The following is a 22,899-nucleotide window of genomic DNA, read 5'->3' as shown; positions in this document are numbered from 1 at the left end:
GAAGCCCTGGTGAGGTAACGCTGCCTGGTCCATTGACCAGGAGGAGAAGCCCTGGTGAGGTAACGCTGCCTGGTCCATTGACCAGGAGGAGAAGCTCTGGTGAGGTAACGCTGCCTGGTCCATTGACCAGGAGGAGAAGCCCTGGTGAGGTAACGCTGCCTGGTCCATTGACCAGGAGGAGAAGCCCTGGTGAGGTAGCGCTGCTGCCTGGTCCATTGACCAGGAGGAGAAGCCCTGGTGAGGTAACGCTGCCTGGTCCATTGACCAGGAGGAGAAGCCCTGGTGAGGTAACGCTGCTGCCTGGTCCATTGACCAGGAGGAGAAGCCCTGGTGAGGTAACGCTGCTGCCTGGTCCATTGACCAGGAGGAGAAGCCCTGGTGAGGTAACGCTGCTGCCTGGTGGTCCATTGACCAGGAGGAGAAGCCCTGGTGAGGTAACGCTGCTGCCTGGTGGTCCATTGACCAGGAGGAGAAGCCCTGGTGAGGTAACGCTGCCTGGTGGTCCATTGACCAGGAGGAGAAGCCCTGGTGAGGTAACGCTGCCTGGTCCATTGACCAGGAGGAGAAGCCCTGGTGAGGTAACGCTGCCTGGTCCATTGACCAGGAGGAGAAGCCCTGGTGAGGTAACGCTGCTGCCTGGTCCATTGACCAGGAGGAGAAGCCCTGGTGAGGTAACGCTGCTGCCTGGTCCATTGACCAGGAGGAGAAGCCCTGGTGAGGTAACGCTGCCTGGTCCATTGACCAGGAGGAGAAGCCCTGGTGAGGTAACGCTGCCTGGTCCATTGACCAGGAGGAGAAGCCCTGGTGAGGTAACGCTGCCTGGTCCATTGACCAGGAGGAGAAGCCCTGGTGAGGTAACGCTGCCTGGTCCATTGACCAGGAGGAGAAGCTCTGGTGAGGTAACGCTGCCTGGTCCATTGACCAGGAGGAGAAGCCCTGGTGAGGTAACGCTGCTGCCTGGTCCATTGACCAGGAGGAGAAGCCCTGGTGAGGTAACGCTGCCTGGTCCATTGACCAGGAGGAGAAGCCCTGGTGAGGTAACGCTGCCTGGTGGTCCATTGACCAGGAGGAGAAGCCCTGGTGAGGTAACGCTGCCTGGTCCATTGACCAGGAGGAGAAGCCCTGGTGAGGTAACGCTGCCTGGTCCATTGACCAGGAGGAGAAGCCCTGGTGAGGTAACGCTGCCTGGTGGTCCATTGACCAGGAGGAGAAGCCCTGGTGAGGTAACGCTGCCTGGTGGTCCATTGACCAGGAGGAGAAGCCCTGGTGAGGTAACGCTGCTGCCTGGTCCATTGACCAGGAGGAGAAGCCCTGGTGAGGTAACGCTGCTGCCTGGTCCATTGACCAGGAGGAGAAGCCCTGGTGAGGTAACGCTGCTGCCTGGTCCATTGACCAGGAGGAGAAGCCCTGGTGAGGTAACGCTGCCTGGTCCATTGACCAGGAGGAGAAGCCCTGGTGAGGTAACGCTGCTGCCTGGTCCATTGACCAGGAGGAGAAGCCCTGGTGAGGTAACGCTGCCTGGTGGTCCATTGACCAGGAGGAGAAGCCCTGGTGAGGTAACGCTGCCTGGTCCATTGACCAGGAGGAGAAGCCCTGGTGAGGTAACGCTGCCTGGTGGTCCATTGACCAGGAGGAGAAGCCCTGGTGAGGTAACGCTGCCTGGTCCATTGACCAGGAGGAGAAGCCCTGGTGAGGTAACGCTGCTGCCTGGTCCATTGACCAGGAGGAGAAGCCCTGGTGAGGTAACGCTGCCTGGTCCATTGACCAGGAGGAGAAGCCCTGGTGAGGTAACGCTGCCTGGTCCATTGACCAGGAGGAGAAGCCCTGGTGAGGTAACGCTGCCTGGTCCATTGACCAGGAGGAGAAGCCCTGGTGAGGTAACGCTGCTGCCTGGTCCATTGACCAGGAGGAGAAGCTCTGGTGAGGTAACGCTGCCTGGTCCATTGACCAGGAGGAGAAGCCCTGGTGAGGTAACGCTGCCTGGTCCATTGACCAGGAGGAGAAGCCCTGGTGAGGTAACGCTGCCTGGTCCATTGACCAGGAGGAGAAGCCCTGGTGAGGTAACGCTGCTGCCTGGTCCATTGACCAGGAGGAGAAGCTCTGGTGAGGTAACGCTGCCTGGTCCATTGACCAGGAGGAGAAGCCCTGGTGAGGTAACGCTGCCTGGTCCATTGACCAGGAGGAGAAGCCCTGGTGAGGTAACGCTGCCTGGTCCATTGACCAGGAGGAGAAGCTCTGGTGAGGTAACGCTGCCTGGTCCATTGACCAGGAGGAGAAGCCCTGGTGAGGTAACGCTGCCTGGTCCATTGACCAGGAGGAGAAGCCCTGGTGAGGTAACGCTGCTGCCTGGTCCATTGACCAGGAGGAGAAGCCCTGGTGAGGTAACGCTGCTGCCTGGTCCATTGACCAGGAGGAGAAGCCCTGGTGAGGTAACGCTGCCTGGTCCATTGACCAGGAGGAGAAGCCCTGGTGAGGTAGCGCTGCTGCCTGGTCCATTGACCAGGAGGAGAAGCCCTGGTGAGGTAACGCTGCCTGGTCCATTGACCAGGAGGAGAAGCCCTGGTGAGGTAACGCTGCTGCCTGGTCCATTGACCAGGAGGAGAAGCCCTGGTGAGGTAACGCTGCTGCCTGGTCCATTGACCAGGAGGAGAAGCCCTGGTGAGGTAACGCTGCTGCCTGGTGGTCCATTGACCAGGAGGAGAAGCCCTGGTGAGGTAACGCTGCTGCCTGGTGGTCCATTGACCAGGAGGAGAAGCCCTGGTGAGGTAACGCTGCCTGGTGGTCCATTGACCAGGAGGAGAAGCCCTGGTGAGGTAACGCTGCCTGGTCCATTGACCAGGAGGAGAAGCCCTGGTGAGGTAACGCTGCCTGGTCCATTGACCAGGAGGAGAAGCCCTGGTGAGGTAACGCTGCTGCCTGGTCCATTGACCAGGAGGAGAAGCCCTGGTGAGGTAACGCTGCTGCCTGGTCCATTGACCAGGAGGAGAAGCCCTGGTGAGGTAACGCTGCCTGGTCCATTGACCAGGAGGAGAAGCCCTGGTGAGGTAACGCTGCTGCCTGGTCCATTGACCAGGAGGAGAAGCCCTGGTGAGGTAACGCTGCCTGGTCCATTGACCAGGAGGAGAAGCCCTGGTGAGGTAACGCTGCCTGGTCCATTGACCAGGAGGAGAAGCCCTGGTGAGGTAACGCTGCCTGGTCCATTGACCAGGAGGAGAAGCCCTGGTGAGGTAACGCTGCCTGGTCCATTGACCAGGAGGAGAAGCTCTGGTGAGGTAACGCTGCCTGGTCCATTGACCAGGAGGAGAAGCCCTGGTGAGGTAACGCTGCTGCCTGGTCCATTGACCAGGAGGAGAAGCCCTGGTGAGGTAACGCTGCCTGGTCCATTGACCAGGAGGAGAAGCCCTGGTGAGGTAACGCTGCCTGGTGGTCCATTGACCAGGAGGAGAAGCCCTGGTGAGGTAACGCTGCCTGGTCCATTGACCAGGAGGAGAAGCCCTGGTGAGGTAACGCTGCCTGGTCCATTGACCAGGAGGAGAAGCCCTGGTGAGGTAACGCTGCCTGGTCCATTGACCAGGAGGAGAAGCCCTGGTGAGGTAACGCTGCCTGGTCCATTGACCAGGAGGAGAAGCCCTGGTGAGGTAACGCTGCCTGGTGGTCCATTGACCAGGAGGAGAAGCCCTGGTGAGGTAACGCTGCCTGGTGGTCCATTGACCAGGAGGAGAAGCCCTGGTGAGGTAACGCTGCTGCCTGGTCCATTGACCAGGAGGAGAAGCCCTGGTGAGGTAACGCTGCTGCCTGGTCCATTGACCAGGAGGAGAAGCCCTGGTGAGGTAACGCTGCTGCCTGGTCCATTGACCAGGAGGAGAAGCCCTGGTGAGGTAACGCTGCCTGGTCCATTGACCAGGAGGAGAAGCCCTGGTGAGGTAACGCTGCTGCCTGGTCCATTGACCAGGAGGAGAAGCCCTGGTGAGGTAACGCTGCCTGGTGGTCCATTGACCAGGAGGAGAAGCCCTGGTGAGGTAACGCTGCCTGGTCCATTGACCAGGAGGAGAAGCCCTGGTGAGGTAACGCTGCCTGGTGGTCCATTGACCAGGAGGAGAAGCCCTGGTGAGGTAACGCTGCCTGGTCCATTGACCAGGAGGAGAAGCCCTGGTGAGGTAACGCTGCTGCCTGGTCCATTGACCAGGAGGAGAAGCCCTGGTGAGGTAACGCTGCCTGGTCCATTGACCAGGAGGAGAAGCCCTGGTGAGGTAACGCTGCTGCCTGGTCCATTGACCAGGAGGAGAAGCCCTGGTGAGGTAACGCTGCTGCCTGGTCCATTGACCAGGAGGAGAAGCCCTGGTGAGGTAACGCTGCCTGGTCCATTGACCAGGAGGAGAAGCCCTGGTGAGGTAACGCTGCTGCCTGGTCCATTGACCAGGAGGAGAAGCCCTGGTGAGGTAACGCTGCCTGGGTCCATTGACCAGGAGGAGAAGCCCTGGTGAGGTAACGCTGCCTGGTCCATTGACCAGGAGGAGAAGCCCTGGTGAGGTAACGCTGCCTGGTCCATTGACCAGGAGGAGAAGCCCTGGTGAGGTAACGCTGCCTGGTCCATTGACCAGGAGGAGAAGCCCTGGTGAGGTAACGCTGCCTGGTCCATTGACCAGGAGGAGAAGCCCTGGTGAGGTAACGCTGCCTGGTGGTCCATTGACCAGGAGGAGAAGGCACTTAGTGGACGAGCTCAGTGGCTTGGATGATAGTCAGGTAAGGTCAATCGTCACTGTCGGGCAGAGACCTCTTATCTCCCCGTTTCAACCGTGTACGTTTTTTCGTAAATTAAAGCCTACTTCATCATACAAAAGTGTCACAAAAAACTAGTGAAAATAGCAGATCTACAAGGAGCACACAATGCCTCACGGCACACAAGGCCTCACTACTTTGAATCATTTTTAAAATGATAAATACCAGTAAGACTCCCTAATCGGAAGATAAGCGACCGTCACGTCGCATACACAAACTTTAGAAGGCAATTGCAGGTAATCCAAACAAAAATGTGTAGGAGCAGTGTCCAAAAATGTGTTTTGCAAAGATCGGCCTGATGGTGGCGCTAGAAGAGGGCCATGTGAGAAATCAAGGAAGAAGGTTGTGATTCGCCATGTATGTGTGCAAAGTATGGCATGGATAGGGGCAACGGTGGCGGAGATAAGAGTAGGGGCAAAGGTGGAGCTTTTCAAAGTAACTTGTTTTGGACATACACGGTTTCCATCCGACAACAACGCCATGCATCGTGGCTTGCTGTATGCGAGGGCTTTACTGGCCAAAACCTCTGGGAACAAAGAATACATGGCTGCCAGTGGGGTGGATGCCTGGGAAAAGCCAGTGGTCGGAGGTGTGCCTGTGTGTGTGTGTGTGTGGGCCTGCCCACTGTACCAAGCATGTGTGTGTGGGCCTGCCCACTGTACCAAGCATGTGTGTGTGGGCCTGCCCACTGTACCAAGACATCAGAGACACATACTTCCCACAGATCATAACCACACAAAGAGAGTTTGAAAACTCGACCAATGATGAAAAACTCCCATATCTACTGGGTGAAGTACGACAATGTGCAAACACAGCGGCAAGATGTGTGAGCTGCTGTGATAGGAGAAAGATATCAAATGGAACACAACCAGCTTAAAGACTACTGATCATGGTGTACGCATCCTTGCACTGTCTGCATCCAGTAATCTCCATACATGAGAACTGTTCCACCCCAAATTGTACATATTTTATTTTGATTGTTTTATATTGATTGATTGTATTGTACTGTGTACACTTCTGCTTTGGCAATGTAAACGTATGTTTTCTCATGCCAAGTAGTAGGCAGTAGGAGCACCCACTGAGCTGTCCACATAATGTCTGCTCTTTTGTGTAAAGACATAAATTCCACGCGAGAAGCAGGCAGCAGTACAAGTTTGACCCTAGTGAGAATGTTGTGCTTTCCCCGGAGATTAGGGTTATTTGTTAGGGAGGGGGGGGGGGGTTGAATGTTATGCTATTTCACTTCATGCTTGGGTAGAAAAAACAAGACTTAAAAAGCCCTGCTAGCTGGGAACCCACCAAACACGGCCCGGTCGTTCATTAACATGGGAGCAGAAGAAAAACGGTGTCAAGCGGAGTTACTCGCAGCTGGACATGTTGGCTGGAGGGAGGCTCTGGTGGAAAGGCCGAGGGGTCACCAACATTATGTTTGGGTTCATCCAGCAAATCCCATGGCAATCCAGTCGGTGGTATTCAAGATATTTCTGCTGTCGGGCCGAAACCTCCTAACTCCAAAATGTTCATTTTCGGGAAAATGAGCTCAAGTGGGAGGTTCAATATTATTTTAACCAACACAAAGACGTAAAGGGTCTTCAATAGCACATATTTATGAAAAAAAAGACAGGGCCAATCGGGTGGAGTTAGCTGGTTTGGCAGAAAGTGTGGAGTTAGGAGGTTTTGTCCCAAGCACTTTTTACTATTTTCCATTGGTTCAATATTATTTTAACCAACACTCAGATGTAAAGGGTGTTCAATAGCCCTGATTTATGCCAAAAAATCTAAAAACAAAAAAATGGAGTTAAGAGGTTTTGGCCAGACAGTGACGATATCTTGTATAACCAAATTGTTGGACAGACCGCCCTTTAGAGCCCTGCTCGAGTAACTGTGTGTATGTGATGCTTGCGTGTGTGTGCGTATGTGCATGCGCGTGTGTGTGTGTGTGTGTGTGTGTGTGTGCATTCACCCTGGTACTGCAGTGGGATGTCTATCTTGGGTCCTATGACATAGTGTCCCTCCTCCAGGCTGTGGGCCGTCACCGTGGTCCACTGGCGACAGGAATGTAGTAGCACCACGTCGTCCTCCGTAAGACCCTCCACACACTCACCTGGAACACACACACACACACACACACACACACACACACACACACACACACACACACACACACACACACACACACACACACACACACACACACACACACACACACACATTAAAAGACCGTCCACAATGGAACCCATGTTTCGAAAGCGTGTGTATCTAATACCCTCTAGACTTCAGTTAAGATCCGCCCCTCGGAAGCTTCTGATTGGCTGAACTGGAGGTAGGGAGCGCTCTGTTGTATCCACTTGGAAAGTCGGGGGGCTGAAGATTTACTATTCTGTCCATAACGGCACATAACTCGGTAACAGCGCTGAGTCGGCTCATGCGACCGTCGCAACGCTCGACAGGCGATGCGCTCACTACCGCTCGCTCGGCGGGGTCTCACGTGGTTTATGGTCGCCTGAGACGGCGCGCCTCCGCCATCTCCACCGAAAACAAAGCGCTCCTTTACAAGAACCTAACTGAACCCTGGTGGGTTGGGGATTCACGCTTCGAAAGCAGATTTCCAAACAGATTCCACCTGGCTAACGTCAGACTGTTGAACGTACCGAGCCCAGAGACTAACTATGCACAAAGGTCTATGTTCTACTAGTTCAGGGGTCTCCAACGTTTTCAGGCCAAGGACCCCTTAGTCGAGAGAGTGGTGAAGCAGGGACCCCCCACAACCCATAGATACCATATAGTTTCATCGTTTGACAGCACAATCATCAGTGTATTTTGGGTTCATGTAAATTTGTGTTTCCAGATATTTAACCACTTGAACCGTCAATAAATAAACTTGACCTTTCACTCTGTACTTAGTCTGCTCTTTTCCCCCTCTACACGAAAGCTCTTTGCCAAAAACAGACGTTCTACAAGCTCACAATGCCTCGAAATTTGGAGATGACATCACAGACTGGCCTGGACATGGAACACCATATATGGGCATAAAAGAGAGCCAGACAGACAGACGGATATACAACAGGTATTGCACAACTGAAAGTCAATGGTGACTGGTCTGGGTGGGGGGCGCTCTCTCCATTCCGACATGTCGCCACTCCGACATTGTCTTCTTATTATCGGAGTGGCAACACTTCCATAGAGCTTAGGTTTAGGGTAAGGGTTAGTGTCGGAAAGGAGACATGTCGTATGGAGACATGCAACCGGTCTGGGTTCTCCAACATTACTTCTGAGACTCCCTCATATACATTACATTCCAATCCCTCATATACTGTGCACTCATATACTGTGCACACCCCCGGGCACAGGACTAGTGTTACTATATCTTCTGCTATTTTAACTGCATCTTTCCATTTCTTATTTCAATGCAATAAACAGAGACCCACAAATATACAAAATATAGGCCTATAGTATAGATAGAAATAATAATTACGGTACATCCCCCAAACTCTTTAAAGAGCACACTGACACAAACCCAACTGCTGTCCTAACCCCACCCCCTACTGTCAACATACAAGCATACAGACACAAACACACTAGAACACAGTAGTACACAGGGATAGACACTGCATTACCAACACCACACACGCACACACGCGCACGCACACACACACACACACACACACACACACACACACACACACACACACACACACACACACACACACACACACACACACACACACACACACACACACACACACACACACAGTATTCAGAGTCTGTGGGGACAAGGTAATTACCCCTATCAGTGATGGCTCTCCACCCCTAACCTGCTCATGAGCTATCTGGCAACCTCCTATTAGACGACAACACACACGTACACAGGCACACACACACACACACACACACACACACACACACACACACACACACACACACACACACACACACACACACACACACACACACACACACACACACACACACACACATGCACATACACACACACACACACACACACACACACACACACACACACATGAGAGGGCCCTTTCCAGCTTCCACTAAAGCCATCATGTTGCACAGTAGCATTGATTTCTGCTGAGAGCACAATGGCACAATTCAATCACATCACACACACACAGCTCTCTCTCTCCCTGATAACTCTCTCTCACACACACACACACACACACACACACACACACACACACACCCACACACACACACACAAATTGTTTCTCCCTTCTCTGTCACACATAGATGTCTCTTCCTATCCATCTCACTCTGTCTCTTTCTCGCTCTCTCTTCTCACTCACACACACGCACATACATACACACACACACGGACGTAAGCACGCACGCACACGCACACACACACACACACACACACACACACACACACACACACACACACACACACACACACACACACACACACAAATACCAGTAAGACTCCCTAATCAGGAGATAAGCGACCGTCACGTCGCATACACAAACTTTAGAAGGCAATCGTAGCCAATCAGGAGGGAATATGGGAAATGGGACAGATCCATGTTGATGACATGACTTTAGAGATACTGTGTACCGCTTTGTGTGATTTTAGGGCAAAATCTGTAGGAGCAGTGTCCAAAAATGTGTTTTGCTAAAATCGGCCTGATGGTGCCGCTAGAAGAGGGCCATGTGAGAAATCAGGTTGTGAGTTGCCATCCAAGGAGTGTGTGTGCAAAGTTTGGCATGCATAGGGGCAACGGTGGCGGAGATAAGAGTGTAGGGGCAAAAGTGTGACGTGACGTGACGGACAGATGGAGGGACTGACTGACGGAGGGAGGGAGGGACAGCCGGTGGAGCTTTTCATATTAACTGCGACCTTCCCTATTTTAATGTGACGAACAGTTGGTCTCCAAAGCCACTTTACTGAAAAAGTGGAAAATGTTAGTGCACATCTGAGGACACAGAAGTCAAGCTTGACATGAGAAGGATTGCTGATGATGAGAGGTCAGGAATATTTCTTTCTGCCTTGTTTAATAGCGTGACAGAATTTACACTGGGGAACGGGCCAAAATGAACTTCACAATCTAAAGTAACCAGTAAGACTCCCTAATCGGGAGATAAGCGACCGTAGGTCACTTATCTCCACAAATAGGGCAAAAATGTGTTTTGCCAAAATCTTCCTGATCCATGTTGATGACATGAGTGTAGACATAGTGTGTAGTGATTTTTGTGATTTTAGGGCAAAATCTGTAGGAGCAGTGTCCAAAAATGTGTTTTTAAAAATCGGCCTGGAGGTGGCGCTATATGGGAGAGATTCATGTTGATGGGATGAGTGTAGACATACTGTGTACCGATTTGCGTGATTTTAGGGCAAAAATTGTAGGAGCAGTGTCCAAAAATGTGTTTTGCAAGAATCGGCCTCATGGTGGCGCTAGAAGAGGGCCATGTGAGAAATGAGGGGTGGGGTCTCCGCGCCGGCAAGGCGGACGAATAGGTACCGGCCCCGGCTGTCCCGGTCGCTCCTAGCCGGAGTTACGGCATTTTATGTGAGCTGCAGTGTAGGGGGTCCTCCACTGGGGGCGCCACCACTTTTGCATCCGTTCTGGAGCACCAGGAGTCGGTGGTCCCCGGGAATTCCCCGTGAGCAGCCCCGTTGGGGTGGTCATTTGGTCAGTTTAGCACATTTGGTCATTTTTTACATCTGGGGGTCCCCCAGGGACCTGGGGGTCCCTGGAGCTCCGGGGGTCCTTGGAGGTTGTAGTTTGGCAGGTAAGGAGTGTGTGTGCAAAATTTGGCATGGATCGGGGCAACGGTTGCGGAGATATGAGCAGGGCAAGAGTGTGACGTGTGAGGTGTGACAGACAGACAGACAGACTGACTGACTGACTGACTGACTGACTGACTGACGGACTTACGAGAGAGGGCGAGATCATTTAGCGACCTACAACCGGGTCGCGACGTGGTCGGTTGTTTTCAGCGACCGGGTCGCAAAATCGAGCGACCGGGTCGCTAAATGGAGCGACCGGGTCGCTAAATCACCGACCGCGGCACTAAAGCGAGCGACCGGGACGCTAAATGGAGCGACCGGGTCGCTAAATCACCGACCGCGGCACTAAAGCGAGCGACCGGGTCGCTAAATCGACCGACTGGGACGCTAATTCCATCGACCGGGACGCTAATTCCACCGACTGGGACGCTAATCCAGCGACCGGGTAGGTAAATCCACCGACCGGTGGTCGCTTCCACCGACCTACTAACCCTAACCCTAACCCTAACCCTAAACCTAACCTCAGTAACCTTACCTCAGTTAGGCTAACCTGCCACGCAACCTCCCGACCGTTACCTCAGTTAGGCTAACCTGCCACGCAACCTCCCGACCGGGTCGCTAAATCACCGACCGCGTCGCTAAATCACCGACCGCGTCGCTAAAGCGAGCGACCGGGTCGCTAAATCGACCGACTGGGGCGCAAAATCTTCCGACCGGGTCGCTAAATCTACCGACCTAAAACTGCAGGCAGGTCGGTAGATTTAGCGACCGGGTCGGTCGATTTAGCGGCGCGGTCGGTGATTTAGCGACCCGGTCGCTCAATTTAGCGACCCGGTCGCTGAAAACTACCGACCACGTCGCGACCCGGTTGTAGGTCGCTAAATGATCTCGCTCCTACTGGGACTTACACTTTGTGCAGGGTTTGATAGTAAATGCGACCTACGGTCGCAATAAGTACAAAAAATGGTCTTTGCCTTTTTCAACTGCTGATGGAAGCCCTGACTGAGTGTTACCTGTTGCACTGCTCCAAATAAAACCGTTGCTGCAAAAAACTCATTTATTAGTAACTGGTGTGTGTGGGTGGGACCCCTTTGAATAGGCTACTATCCACACACCGGGCTTTCAGGACCCTGTCCTTAAATCCACTAGAGCCCTCATCTTTAAAATCAAATGAGCTTTGAACATGAGGCCTTTTTGGACTTTTCAGAGTAATGTCTACTTTTTTTATTATTTGGATTATCATTATTATTATTAATTATTATTATTTATCTGTGGATTTGGTGAAACGTGACTGGAAATAATGTCCCTGTTACAACATGGGTGCTGGACAGAAAACTGACCCTTTCAATCACTGATGCTTGAGGTGACAGAACTGCTACTTCCACAATAGCAACCCAGGCATTAATAATGGGTTATAAGTCTGATTAGTTTCCATAAGATATCCAATAACCTGTTAAGCTGACCAGGGAACTTTACCAGAAAGAATGACCAGTTATTTGACTGCATCTTGCTTCTTCCCCAAGTTCCCCACCATGCATTGCTGACAGGACAACTCAATATAGAATATAGTCATAGTCAGATGAAGAGGGCATGACATACAGAAATTGCTGATGGCATCCCTCTGTAAATAAATAACCAGCATGACTGCCATGTGCAACTAGTCATCAACAAAAAAAAGTTCCTTTTCCTTTCTGTTCTTGAGAGATTATCTGTGGGGTAAATCCGGTCATAAACACCCACTCTCTCTTTCAACTGCAGTGTGTGTGTAAAGTAAGTACATTTATTTAAGTACTGTACTGTACTGTACTGTACTGTACTGTACTGTACTTTTACCACATCTCAAAGACAAATATTGTACTTTTGACTCCACTACAATTATTTGATAACTCTATAGTTACTACACTTACTAGTTACTTTGTAGATTTTGATTATGAATACAAAACATATCACTTTAGCCCTATTTAGGCCATTTGAAAATAGATGATCTACAAGATCTTTGTACATTTGAAAACTTGAAATGGGACATTCTGCATATGACTACTTTTACTTTAATACTGACTTTTACTTGTAACAGAATTTCTACATTGCAGCAGCAGTAGGCTATTGATACTAATAAGTAAAACACTTGTGTACTTTTCCCACCACTGTCTGTGGGGTAGGGTAATGGCTAAACCAAGTCCTGTTCATAAACACCCACTCTCTCCTTCAAATTGCACACGCACGCCGTGCCCGTGGACCGTGGTGCGTGCGTATTATTGGGAACGGTGACAGGGCGCGCGCACTTGTTCAGTCAGTGGGAATGTAGGAAACTTCAATGTTTCCTCCTCGCCGCTCGTTCAGAGGCGTCAATTGGGGTATGGCAGCTGCCATACCTTTGGCTACAGGGGAAAACAAATAAAATGTACTTAAAAATAAATTCACTATGTCTGTTGCTAAGGTATGGCAACATGACTGGTGTCTTTGCGCGCGTACAAGACACCAGTCATGTTGCCATACCTTAGCTTTTTGCTGAACTGACGCCACTGCGCTCGTTAGTATTCAGACCATTCACCGACAGATTACATCATTTACATATGAAAAGAATTGAGCAGCACTTCAGCAACACAACAGGCACTTTGTGGCTTTCCGGGCAGCCTATAGAACAACTTTGTAGTTCGTCCATGACACCCGGAATAAAGAACAAAGACAGTTTAAAGCCTAGACCTACTACATAAAACTTATAGGCATCATTATTAATGTAAAAGCAGCAGTGGGTCTGGAAGTCGGGTCCGGCCGGGGACCCCCAGGGGTCCTTGAGGAGGGAGTTCCTCCAGGGGGTCCCCCAGCTAAAACCAAATGGATCCGTGTGGGTCTGTAACTCAGATGGAACCAAATGGATGTTATAATATAAATTGGGGTCACAGATATAGAAATGCCATTAAATGGGGGTCCACAGCCTAATGCATGTCAAATTGGGGGGTCATTGAAATTAAAATGTTTGAGAATCACTGCTAGAGCCGCAAACATCTTCTTATGGGGGTCCCTGGCATATCTTTTCAAATGGGGGTCCGCGGGCTAATAACTGCCAATTTGGGGAAGGCCCTTGACATGAAAAAGTTTGAGAACCAATGATGTAAAGCCAACTTAGCCAAGGGTGAGTTCAAGTTGACATAAACGTTTGAAGGCGATTTTCTGTGCAGCACAGCACTAGTCTAGATTCTAGGTTTTTGAGTCTATCTGGTGGTCCGTCAGTCTGTGCATAACAGACTCGAGGAAGGTGACAACGACGGACCAAAAACGGGCGATCGTTTAGGATGGAACAACAGCCCTCCTCCTAAAGTTGTGATGTTCGGTTCGAATCGCCGTGGGGAAAAAACGGACGGAGAAAGAAAAACCCAACCACTGTGAAATAAAGCTCCAGCTCTCTTCTTACCGTGGGCGAGACGGACCAGCGTGGGCAGACGGTACTTGCTGACCACCGCGTCCAGCGGCAGCGCCACCGGGCTCCACGCGATCTCCGACAGGCTCGCCGACAACTTGTCCATCCTCTCGGGTCATAGTGGTTCTCACGGGCTCGCCGCAGCGCCAGAGACTTCTTCCAGGGCCGGAGGTGGAGGAGAGGGGGTCCGCAGGGCTGATGGTGATGATGGGGATAGGAGAAGGGCACGGAGTCTCGCCATGTTTGAAATAGGCTGTGCAGTCAGTCAGTGCACGCAGGCTCTCGCCGTGGGGGCGGAGGGAGCGCTCACTCTCTCTCTCTGTCCCTGTGGATGGATGGATCCGCCCGGACACCTCCTCTCCTCCCCTCCCCTGCGATCTCCTCTCCTCTCCTCCCCTCCTCCCCTGAGTCCCCTCTCCTCTCTTCCTCTCTCCATCTCACTGCTTCTCAAACTTTTTCATGTCAAGGATGGAGGACCCCCCATAAGCCGCCTTTCGACTGCAGCTTTAGCACCACACTACACGACACCGCACCACATAAAAATATCTAGCCTACATGTTCCATTACATAAAAGTACCCCTATCATTAAGAAACAAATTGACTATTTTAACTGTGATTATAATACAATATATTTTTTATTACAACTATATCCTAATTATAATACACTATAATGGATTATAACTGTGATTATAATATACTATAACGTATTAAATGTATTACTTTGATAACTATAATACACTATAATAGATTATAATAGTGGTTATAACACAATATCAAATCATGTATTACAACTATATCCTGGTGGTCTAAATGAAAAGTCATTCAGTCATTGTGAAGTGTTTGGCCCTGTTTGGACTAGCTCAGACAATCTGGATTGGATACTTTTTGGTGCCACGTTTAGTACCGCTTTCACACCACTCTACCCAGGTCCTGGTAGTGGGAAAACCTGATACAATACAAATTGATACAAATGGGAAAACACTAGGAAAACTTAGACATCTACAATTATATATATTATATAAAACTAAAATATACAATTATATATATTATATAAAACTAAAATATACAATTATATATATTATATAAACTAAAATATTCTCTTATGGGGTCCCTGGCACATCATGCTGTCAGATGGGGATCTGTGCTGTGGCCATGCAGATTACATATCAATACAGGGATTGTTGACATGAAAGGTTTGAGAAGCACTACAGAGGCTTTACTATCAGATGTTGATGTCATTTAGCCAGGGCTACTATAGGCCTACCTATGGTCCACCTGGCTGAATCCATGAAGCCTGGGTTTAGCCAGACCTGGCTGAATCCATGAAGCCTGGGTTTCCGAGGCTAGGCTGAATCATGATTCATGTCTTGCCACTCTAAATTAATGTCATAATCTAACTCCTCTTGGAACAGTTTAAGATAACAAAGTATAACTCCTGTTTTAACGGTACAGATCGTGGACTCTCGTAGCTCTCAAACTGAGTGTTTGTTCCTTCTGAGGACAGAATATAGCCAAAGATATCATTTTAAATTCATATAATAGTTAGCATAAATCCTGGCCTTTGTTTTCTTACAAAGCCAGCAGAGGAAAGGCATTACGCATTATTTTGTGCTTTAACTATTGAAAAATAGCTCACGCTGCAAGCTTGTAGATCTATTTTTGAAAAATCATGAAAATGTGTCTTTGAATATTTCTAATCCTTCTAAGGTTTTTTGAAAAACCTGTTTCTATGTCAGTGGTGCTCAAACCTTTTCATGTGAAGGACCCCCAAAATGATATGTATTTGTCCACAGACCCCCATCTCAAAACATTTAGTTCCAGGGACCCTCCAGAAGCAAAACTTTAGTTACAAATGTTCGCTTAAAAATACATATATTCAATGATTTGCACACATTTCATCACAACTTTTCAAAAATAGATCTACAAGCTCGTGAGCTTGTATATCTGCTGTTTTTCAATAGCTAAAGTATAAAATAATTAAGGCCCCTACAACCTTGGGCCCTGGTAACTCACACTTTTCTCCCCTTAGTGACGCCCATGCTCTCCAAGAGGCCAGAGGCCACTTCTCATTTAAATGGTTGTGCAATTACTTCCCTGTAGGGGGCAGAGTTGAGTACATGAAAGTGCTATTGCCTAAATGTCCACTGTTTGTCTTTTCAGTGATTAATAACTAATATAACTAATATGAAACGTATTGGTTGATCAAATATCAAATGTGTGGGGCCCTCCTCTGTTGTCTACAGGTTAATCAAATATCAAATGTGTGGGGCCCTCCTCTGTTGTCTAGAGGTGCTTTCTTGACCCACAGATGATCGTCATGCCTTAAGATCCATGCTGGGTCGTGCACGTCGGGAGGGAGGGGGATGTGGTGGGTGGTGGGGGACCCTTAAAAATTATCAACCCGGGGCCCTCGCGGAGGTTAATCCGTCCCTGTTTAAGAGGCTGCTCTGAAAGATGAAGAAAGGGGGTCAATGAAAGTAAACTCCAGCTGGTGTTTCAAATGAAAGATCACCCTTCAGCATGCAGGTGGGTCATTATGCAGGCTACACTTTATTACGTGGAGATTCTACGTCACCATGTGAGCCGGCAGAAATGAAAAGGGTCAAACTTAAAATAGAGAATTCCACAGGAAAACTGTCGGAATGATGGTATCAGCTATTTGAGATTCTTAATTTCCCATCCACCATCTTCCTTGATCTCTGCATTGAGATGTGTGATCTTCTCTGATGCAATCGCCAACAATAATTTTAACCACTTAACCACAAAATAAATAATTCAAGAAACAGTGTACCTACAAGCTCACGTGCCACGCTGAGTGTGAGCTATCGTCAAAACATTTCAACATTTCACCAATGATATGACCAAATTTGGGACCCTGAGTAAAATGTCTTAACCTGCTGAAACCAGGCATGTTAGTTTTACCATTTCAGGGCAGGGTTGCCAACACAGGAGTCTCCTGAATGTTGACCAAATCTCCTGCCATGCTCCTGAATTGTCATTTCTTCTGGATTGGAGGATTTCCGTGACTTTGCGTGGCAACACGTGTTATTTCGCCTGGATTTGGTATCAAAGTCCTAAAAATCACCAGAACACTGGAAATTACATACTACGATGTTCAAAAATGTATGGGGGAGGACCCCCAGACCCCCCGCTTAAGGGTTGTGGGCAGTGCATGTAATCATAGTGAGAAATTGACTTACAGTAAGTAGTGAATATTAGTACAGATGGGTCCTACATTGCTTCAGATATCAAATCAAATTCTGTACACCTAATTTTTGTGTTTTAATTGTTTAATTGAATTCTGACTGTCCAATGTTGGCAACTCTGTTTCAGGGCATCCTTCTGATCCAGTTGAATGTGGAGGTCTAAAGTCCCTTCAACACATCACAAACACATTATTACATACTATATAGGGTGTAGTGAGTGAACTCTGCTAAAGTACTATAGTATTCAGTTGGATTCACTTATGGACGATTGTGTCCAGAGCTCTTCGGCTTTACTCGCAAACCTGAAGAAAGCTTTTATGCCAAAATAGGTTTTGGTGTGGTTTTAGTTTTGCAACAAGCAGTATCCGCATGAAATACAGCCTTTCCAGCGTTCAGTTGCCTCGCAAGTGTCCTTGTGAATTTGACACAGCAAACATAATTTCTTCCAGTTAAACATTCCCTCAGACAATAAACTGTTTTAATGTCTTAAAATAAAATTCTTGGAGCTGTAATCCATGTATCAGTATTTAGTAGAAATCACAACTCATCTTACAACTTACCAGGAGCTGCGTGTCCCTTCATGAGTCTTCAATCTTCAAGTGGATGCATGGCTCCCATTTACACTACCAGCCCCATGGGCTACTAGAGAGAAAGTTGGGTTCTCCATCAAACATTGTACTACAATTATTGATACATAAAAAACTACACAACTAAAACCTGAACATGTACTCTGACATATTTAAGAAAGGTGGTAAGCCAAAGGAGGGGCCTATGACTGATACTGCTCACAGAATGTTGGAGATATGCACCAAGCTTCCAAGTCACAAATAAAGAAATATTCTTCGGTTCCATTTATGTCTGCAGTACTGGAAGAAGCCCTTTTGTTTGTAAGTATACAAACAAAAGGGCTTCTTCCACTGAAAATTGGAATTGAGACAAATAAGGGATCTTTTCATGGATTTTATCAGTCTATTGTGCAGAATGTGAACATGTATGCAATAATACCTCCCATTACTTTCAAACTCTGCAGGAGGCAGTATATACAATATTATATTACACTTTTGTACACTCATTACATGACTTATGCCAATCAAACAACCAGTAGTCAATTCATGTGGAGAAACAGCACCGCCTAATGGCCTATACTGATATCTGACATCACATAGGCATACTGGACTTTGTTTTTCTAATTCTGTGTCTATATTTACAATGGGCAGGGTTTATCCCTTTGCCCTACTGCACTACTCGAGAGTCTATTTTGTCAGAAGATTTGCTATGGGAGCAGTTCTTGGGAAATGTCTGCAATGTGAATTACATTAATCAAATCCCTCTCTTAGGGGAAAAACTGAAAAAAAGTTGAATCTAGATTATGCACTATACCGAAGCAGAGCCAGAGCCTCCCACAGAGGAACAGGTAATTGATGAACCCATCTGGAAAGGTTACTTTCTTTGGAAACTAGTTCAATAATCTTTTCTTCTACTTCCATTTGGAAAGTTCATCTTTACATTCACGGCTGTTCACCTGGTGATCAATGATAAGTTTGCCCACCTTGCCACTACTTGCCGTTTACAGGTCCGACTAGGAATCCTTTCACAGACTCTCGCAGCCCTTTTAAGAGCTCAGTCCAATCTGGAGGAGCCAAGTAAAAGACAAGAGATGGCAAATAAATATGATCCAAAGTCCATAACAATGTGGAGCCTAAAATGATTAGCCCGGCGGGCCATCCCTCATACTGCGTTTACTCATTCCTCCTTCCCACAGTATGAGGTCTGGACTTCAGCAGATAGGCACCGAGTATGAGAAGTTGGCCCCGATCAAGTTCTGATCAGGGCCAATCAGTGACTGCGATTCAACTGCTGTCCGCACAAGTGAAAAGCTTCCCCTGATTGGTCCATGTGTAGATGGTGACGTAGATGTATTGCTGCAGCATTTTAAAAACAACATGGCTGCCCTCGATGCAACAAGTGTAACAGTTAACGCTGAAACAATAAAACAAGCAATAAGTGAAGTTATTTCAGAGTTGGAATCAATTAAAAAGGAACAGGAGTATGCGCTAGCGTGGTTCATTGGCCGAAAAGACGCGTTTGTTTGCCGTTCTTCCAACTAGCTGAGAGATGTTTTGCTGTTTGGTTAGAGGAGTCTGTCTGTCAAGGCAAGTACTCCCGCCCACTTTTCAAGCTGCCTATCCACAACTTTCCAACAGCCCATCGTGCATTGCGCAGAATGTGCAGGCAGCTTCCGGTGCCGCAGCCGAGAGCTTGTATGTCTGCTGTTAACCAGAAGTGTCCCGCAAATAATGCTACAGTAAATTCTCGCGGAAAAGGAAATCAGAGTGTCCAGACTTATATTGTTGGAAGGAACGAACGAGTGAGTGAATGCACTTTATGAGGCTGGCTGGCCAGGCTATAAAATGATGGGTTCAATGGGAAATGTCTGAATTCTAAGGATGCATAAGAGGACAACACGGTAACTAGACACTGGAGCCTGAATGAAGGTCACGTGTCCCACCCAGCAGTTCAGCATCTCATGACAGAACTGTCCCATCCACTTAATCAGAAACCTCCCAGTTCAGCATCTCATGACAGAACTGTCCCATCCACTTAATCAGAAACTTCCCAGGTCCCAACATCTCATGAACCCATAAAGCTGGGTGGTTCGAGCAGATTACATACAAAGTGAATGCAAAGACGAGACGACGCGCGACCGGGCACGGTGCCAACGATCCGAAAGGGGGCGGTGCGAACGGTCGCCTCGTATCTTCGCCCTACTTGGAAATATCCAACTTTAGCGACCTTCGCTTCACCCCCACTCCACCCATCGTGTCCTGACAGCCAATCAGCGTTGATGTTGTCCGGAGACACGGAAATGTTTTTGGTGTTTGGAGTTAGTTGGGACTTCCTTTTTTTCCGGGTGTTTCACCTTGATTCCAACGGGACATGATTTCTTTACCGACGCGGACCTGCGCCACCAAAGTGAAGCGATAGAAGCGACTAGAATAGAAGAAATGGCTTCAGGTTTGGACGCAGCTTAAAGGGGAAGACCACCCATTTTCAATATTGAACTATGTCATTAATATACCTTAGAGGAGTTGTGTGGAAATAGAAAAAAAGTTCCCCCTCTTCTGTGTCGCCTAGAACTGGAGGATTGATTTTGGGGTTTGTATTGCAAATTACAACTTGATGACATCACACATTGTACTTTACAATACAAACCCCAAAATCAGTCCTCCAGTTCTAGGCAACACAGAAGAGGGGGAACCTTTTTTTTTTATTTCCACACAACTCCTCTAAGGTATATTAATGACATAGTTCAATATTGAAAATGGGTGGTCTTCCCCTTTAAGAGGCACTGGAAATGGTGACGCCATCACAGATATGCACTTATGGATCATCTGATACACATTGAAAATACAACACTACACATCATGGGACAGCATTGAGGACAAACAAGTTAACTTAAACAAGCTTATTTTTTTAATGGATCTGCAAAATTGTTTGAATTTCCAAAGAGAACTTTTTGAACCTCCCGCCCACAGTTACCCAGTGGCAAACGTTACACAACGTTAACAGAAACGCTACGGAAACGTTTCCAACCCAAAGAAATCTGCATGCAGGAAAAACAAAAACAAAACAAAAAAAAAGAAAAAACAACCCAAAAGAGAGGGGAGAGGGGAGAAATCAAAATATGTAAAATAAATCATACAGAGAAAAAAAAAAACAACAATAAACAAGACATAATAATAATGCCGTTCTCTTGGCTGGAGGAGAAATTCAAACGCTTCTGCTTCAGTTCCGCTTCGCAGGGAGGAGCCAGAACTAACAGATTAAATTGTAAATTTCATTGGGTGGATGGTGGCTCCGCCCTCCACACAGCCCCGCCCCCTGTCTTCCATATAAGGCACAGGACAAAATAAACCCCAACATACAAAAGGAGCTAGCCACGCCTCCGTCACTTGGTTACAAATTGTGTAAATGACCAAATACGGTTAGACAACAGAAACCCCACTAGTATACAAAATGTTAATCCTACATTTGTCTTTTTTGTTTCATTTTAATATTTTTTATTTTTGTTTTTTATTTTTGTCATTTTCCTCTGGCTGAAAGTGAGGGTTGGGGCGGTTCCAACCAAGGTGAGCTCAGGCAAAAGGAAAAGATTAAAAATTGTGAGCTTGTCTTTTCACACTTTTTTTTTTTAGTTTTTAGCAATCTTTAAAAGAAATGACAAGAAACATGACAAGATTTCTCTTTTTATCGGAAATAAAAATCATGATCAGAAAGCAGTGGAGAGTGGACGAACGTGTGTGTGTGTGTGAGTGACTGTGTGTGTGTTGGGGGGGTTGTTAGACAAGTGAAGTGGTTCATTATTTTTTACTTTGAAAGAAAGACAGAGATTAAAGCCAGATCTATACGTCCGTCGTACAACAGTGTCACAAACCGGTAAAACAGGCAATCTACTAAGTTTGTGATGGGTTGTGAGCTTGTAGATCTGCCGTTTCTTTGCCAACAACACCGTTGTACGACGGAGCATAAACTGGGCCCATGTGTCAGTGTGCAAGAAATCTCATGATACAGGTTAGGGGGGCAAGAGAGTTAGAATTAGTTGTTAGGGACAGAGAAAGAAAGAGTGTATGCATGTACGTGCCTGTGTCTCCGTGTGTGCATGTGTGTGCATGTGTGTGTGTGTGTGTGTGCGTGCATGTCAGAGTGTGTGTGTGTGTGTGTGAGTGTGTGAGACAGAGGTGAGTTGTTCAACTGCAACACTTGCTCTTCCAGCCTGTGACGCCACTCCCGCTGCTGATGTCAACGTTTTCACTGTTGGGTTCTTTTACAGGCGTCTGTCAAGAGATTTAAGACACAAAATCGAATCATTACATTTTTCCAATGATAACCAGGGTTCCCACACATTTTTACCAACATTCTTCCAAAACTTTTCCAGAATATTTAAACCAATTTCCATTCCTATATAAGTGATTCAGTGCAATAATGAGCCTCTTACTCCTTTGAGTAATGCCCAAAGACAGGCAGTGTAGCAAAAATAAAGCATAGAATGGTATTATGGATAAAATAAAGCATAGAATGCAACCAAATGGACCCGTACAGACAGTTATGACGGCGGTGCATGTTTGCATCAAGTGAGAGCTGCGAGCACCCGAAGGGTGCAAGCCTAAAGAACTTCTAGTTGCAGACATTAGGCTGCAATCACGCAGCCCGTTCGGCGAAAAACTGTTACATATTTTGTACATATATTAATGTACATGTTTTCGAAAATGTTTGTAACAAATCAATAGCCACTTTCCAGGACCCTTGATCAATTCCAAAACTTTTCCAATAGTGGAAAAATATTTTTCCAATTTCAAAATATTATATCATCCAGGAACCCTGGATGATAACAGTCAAATTACACACACGTTTAGTTAATTTCCATTTTAAATCACACACACGATTCGCCCTCTCACAGCTGCCCGTTTGGCAGTGAAAGAAAAACCAAACACGTTACCTTTCTGAGGATGTCTTCTGCTAACGTGAGGAAGCCCTTCTCGATGTTGATGTTGGCCTTGGCGCTCGTCTCAAAAAACCTAATGCCGTGCTCCCTCGCAATCTGTGAGGGGGAGAGAGAGAGAGGGGGAAGGGGAGGGGGTGATTGAGGAAATGTTAGAGCGGGATGTCCCCGGCCAAAAATAAAGTGGCCTGATCCTCCCGTGTGAAGCAGAGGATCAGGTATCCGTGGCCCCTCTGACGGACCCTCTGGATGT

General features: G+C 47.9%; 2 protein-coding genes across 2 annotated transcripts in view; both read right to left on the bottom strand.

Moving 5' to 3' along the window:
* Nucleotides 1–14,046, bottom strand: part of gareml (GRB2 associated, regulator of MAPK1-like) — a gene marked incomplete at both ends in the record, with an annotated part of 37,757 nt that extends 23,711 nt beyond the window's left edge. Inside the window, 2 exons of the mRNA XM_080743970.1 lie at nt 6,743–6,883; nt 13,935–14,046. Coding sequence (XP_080600096.1) covers nt 6,743–6,883; nt 13,935–14,046 — 253 coding nt within the window. The remainder of the gene's footprint in view (nt 1–6,742; nt 6,884–13,934) is intronic.
* Nucleotides 14,047–20,602: 6,556 nt separating this feature from the next.
* The window catches only part of rab10 (RAB10, member RAS oncogene family), a 32,576-nt gene continuing 30,279 nt past the window's right edge, over nt 20,603–22,899 (bottom strand). Inside the window, exons 5-6 of the mRNA XM_080743937.1 lie at nt 22,644–22,745; nt 20,603–21,981 (exon numbers count right to left, since the gene is read on the bottom strand). Of these exons, the coding sequence (XP_080600063.1) occupies nt 21,895–21,981; nt 22,644–22,745 (189 nt within the window). The 3' untranslated portion in view covers nt 20,603–21,894. The remainder of the gene's footprint in view (nt 21,982–22,643; nt 22,746–22,899) is intronic.

This window comes from Nannobrachium achirus (assembly GCF_963921795.1).
Source record: "Nannobrachium achirus genome assembly, chromosome: 16".
Lineage (NCBI taxonomy): Eukaryota > Metazoa > Chordata > Actinopteri > Myctophiformes > Myctophidae > Nannobrachium > Nannobrachium achirus.
This window is presented reverse-complemented; position numbering and strand designations above follow the sequence as displayed.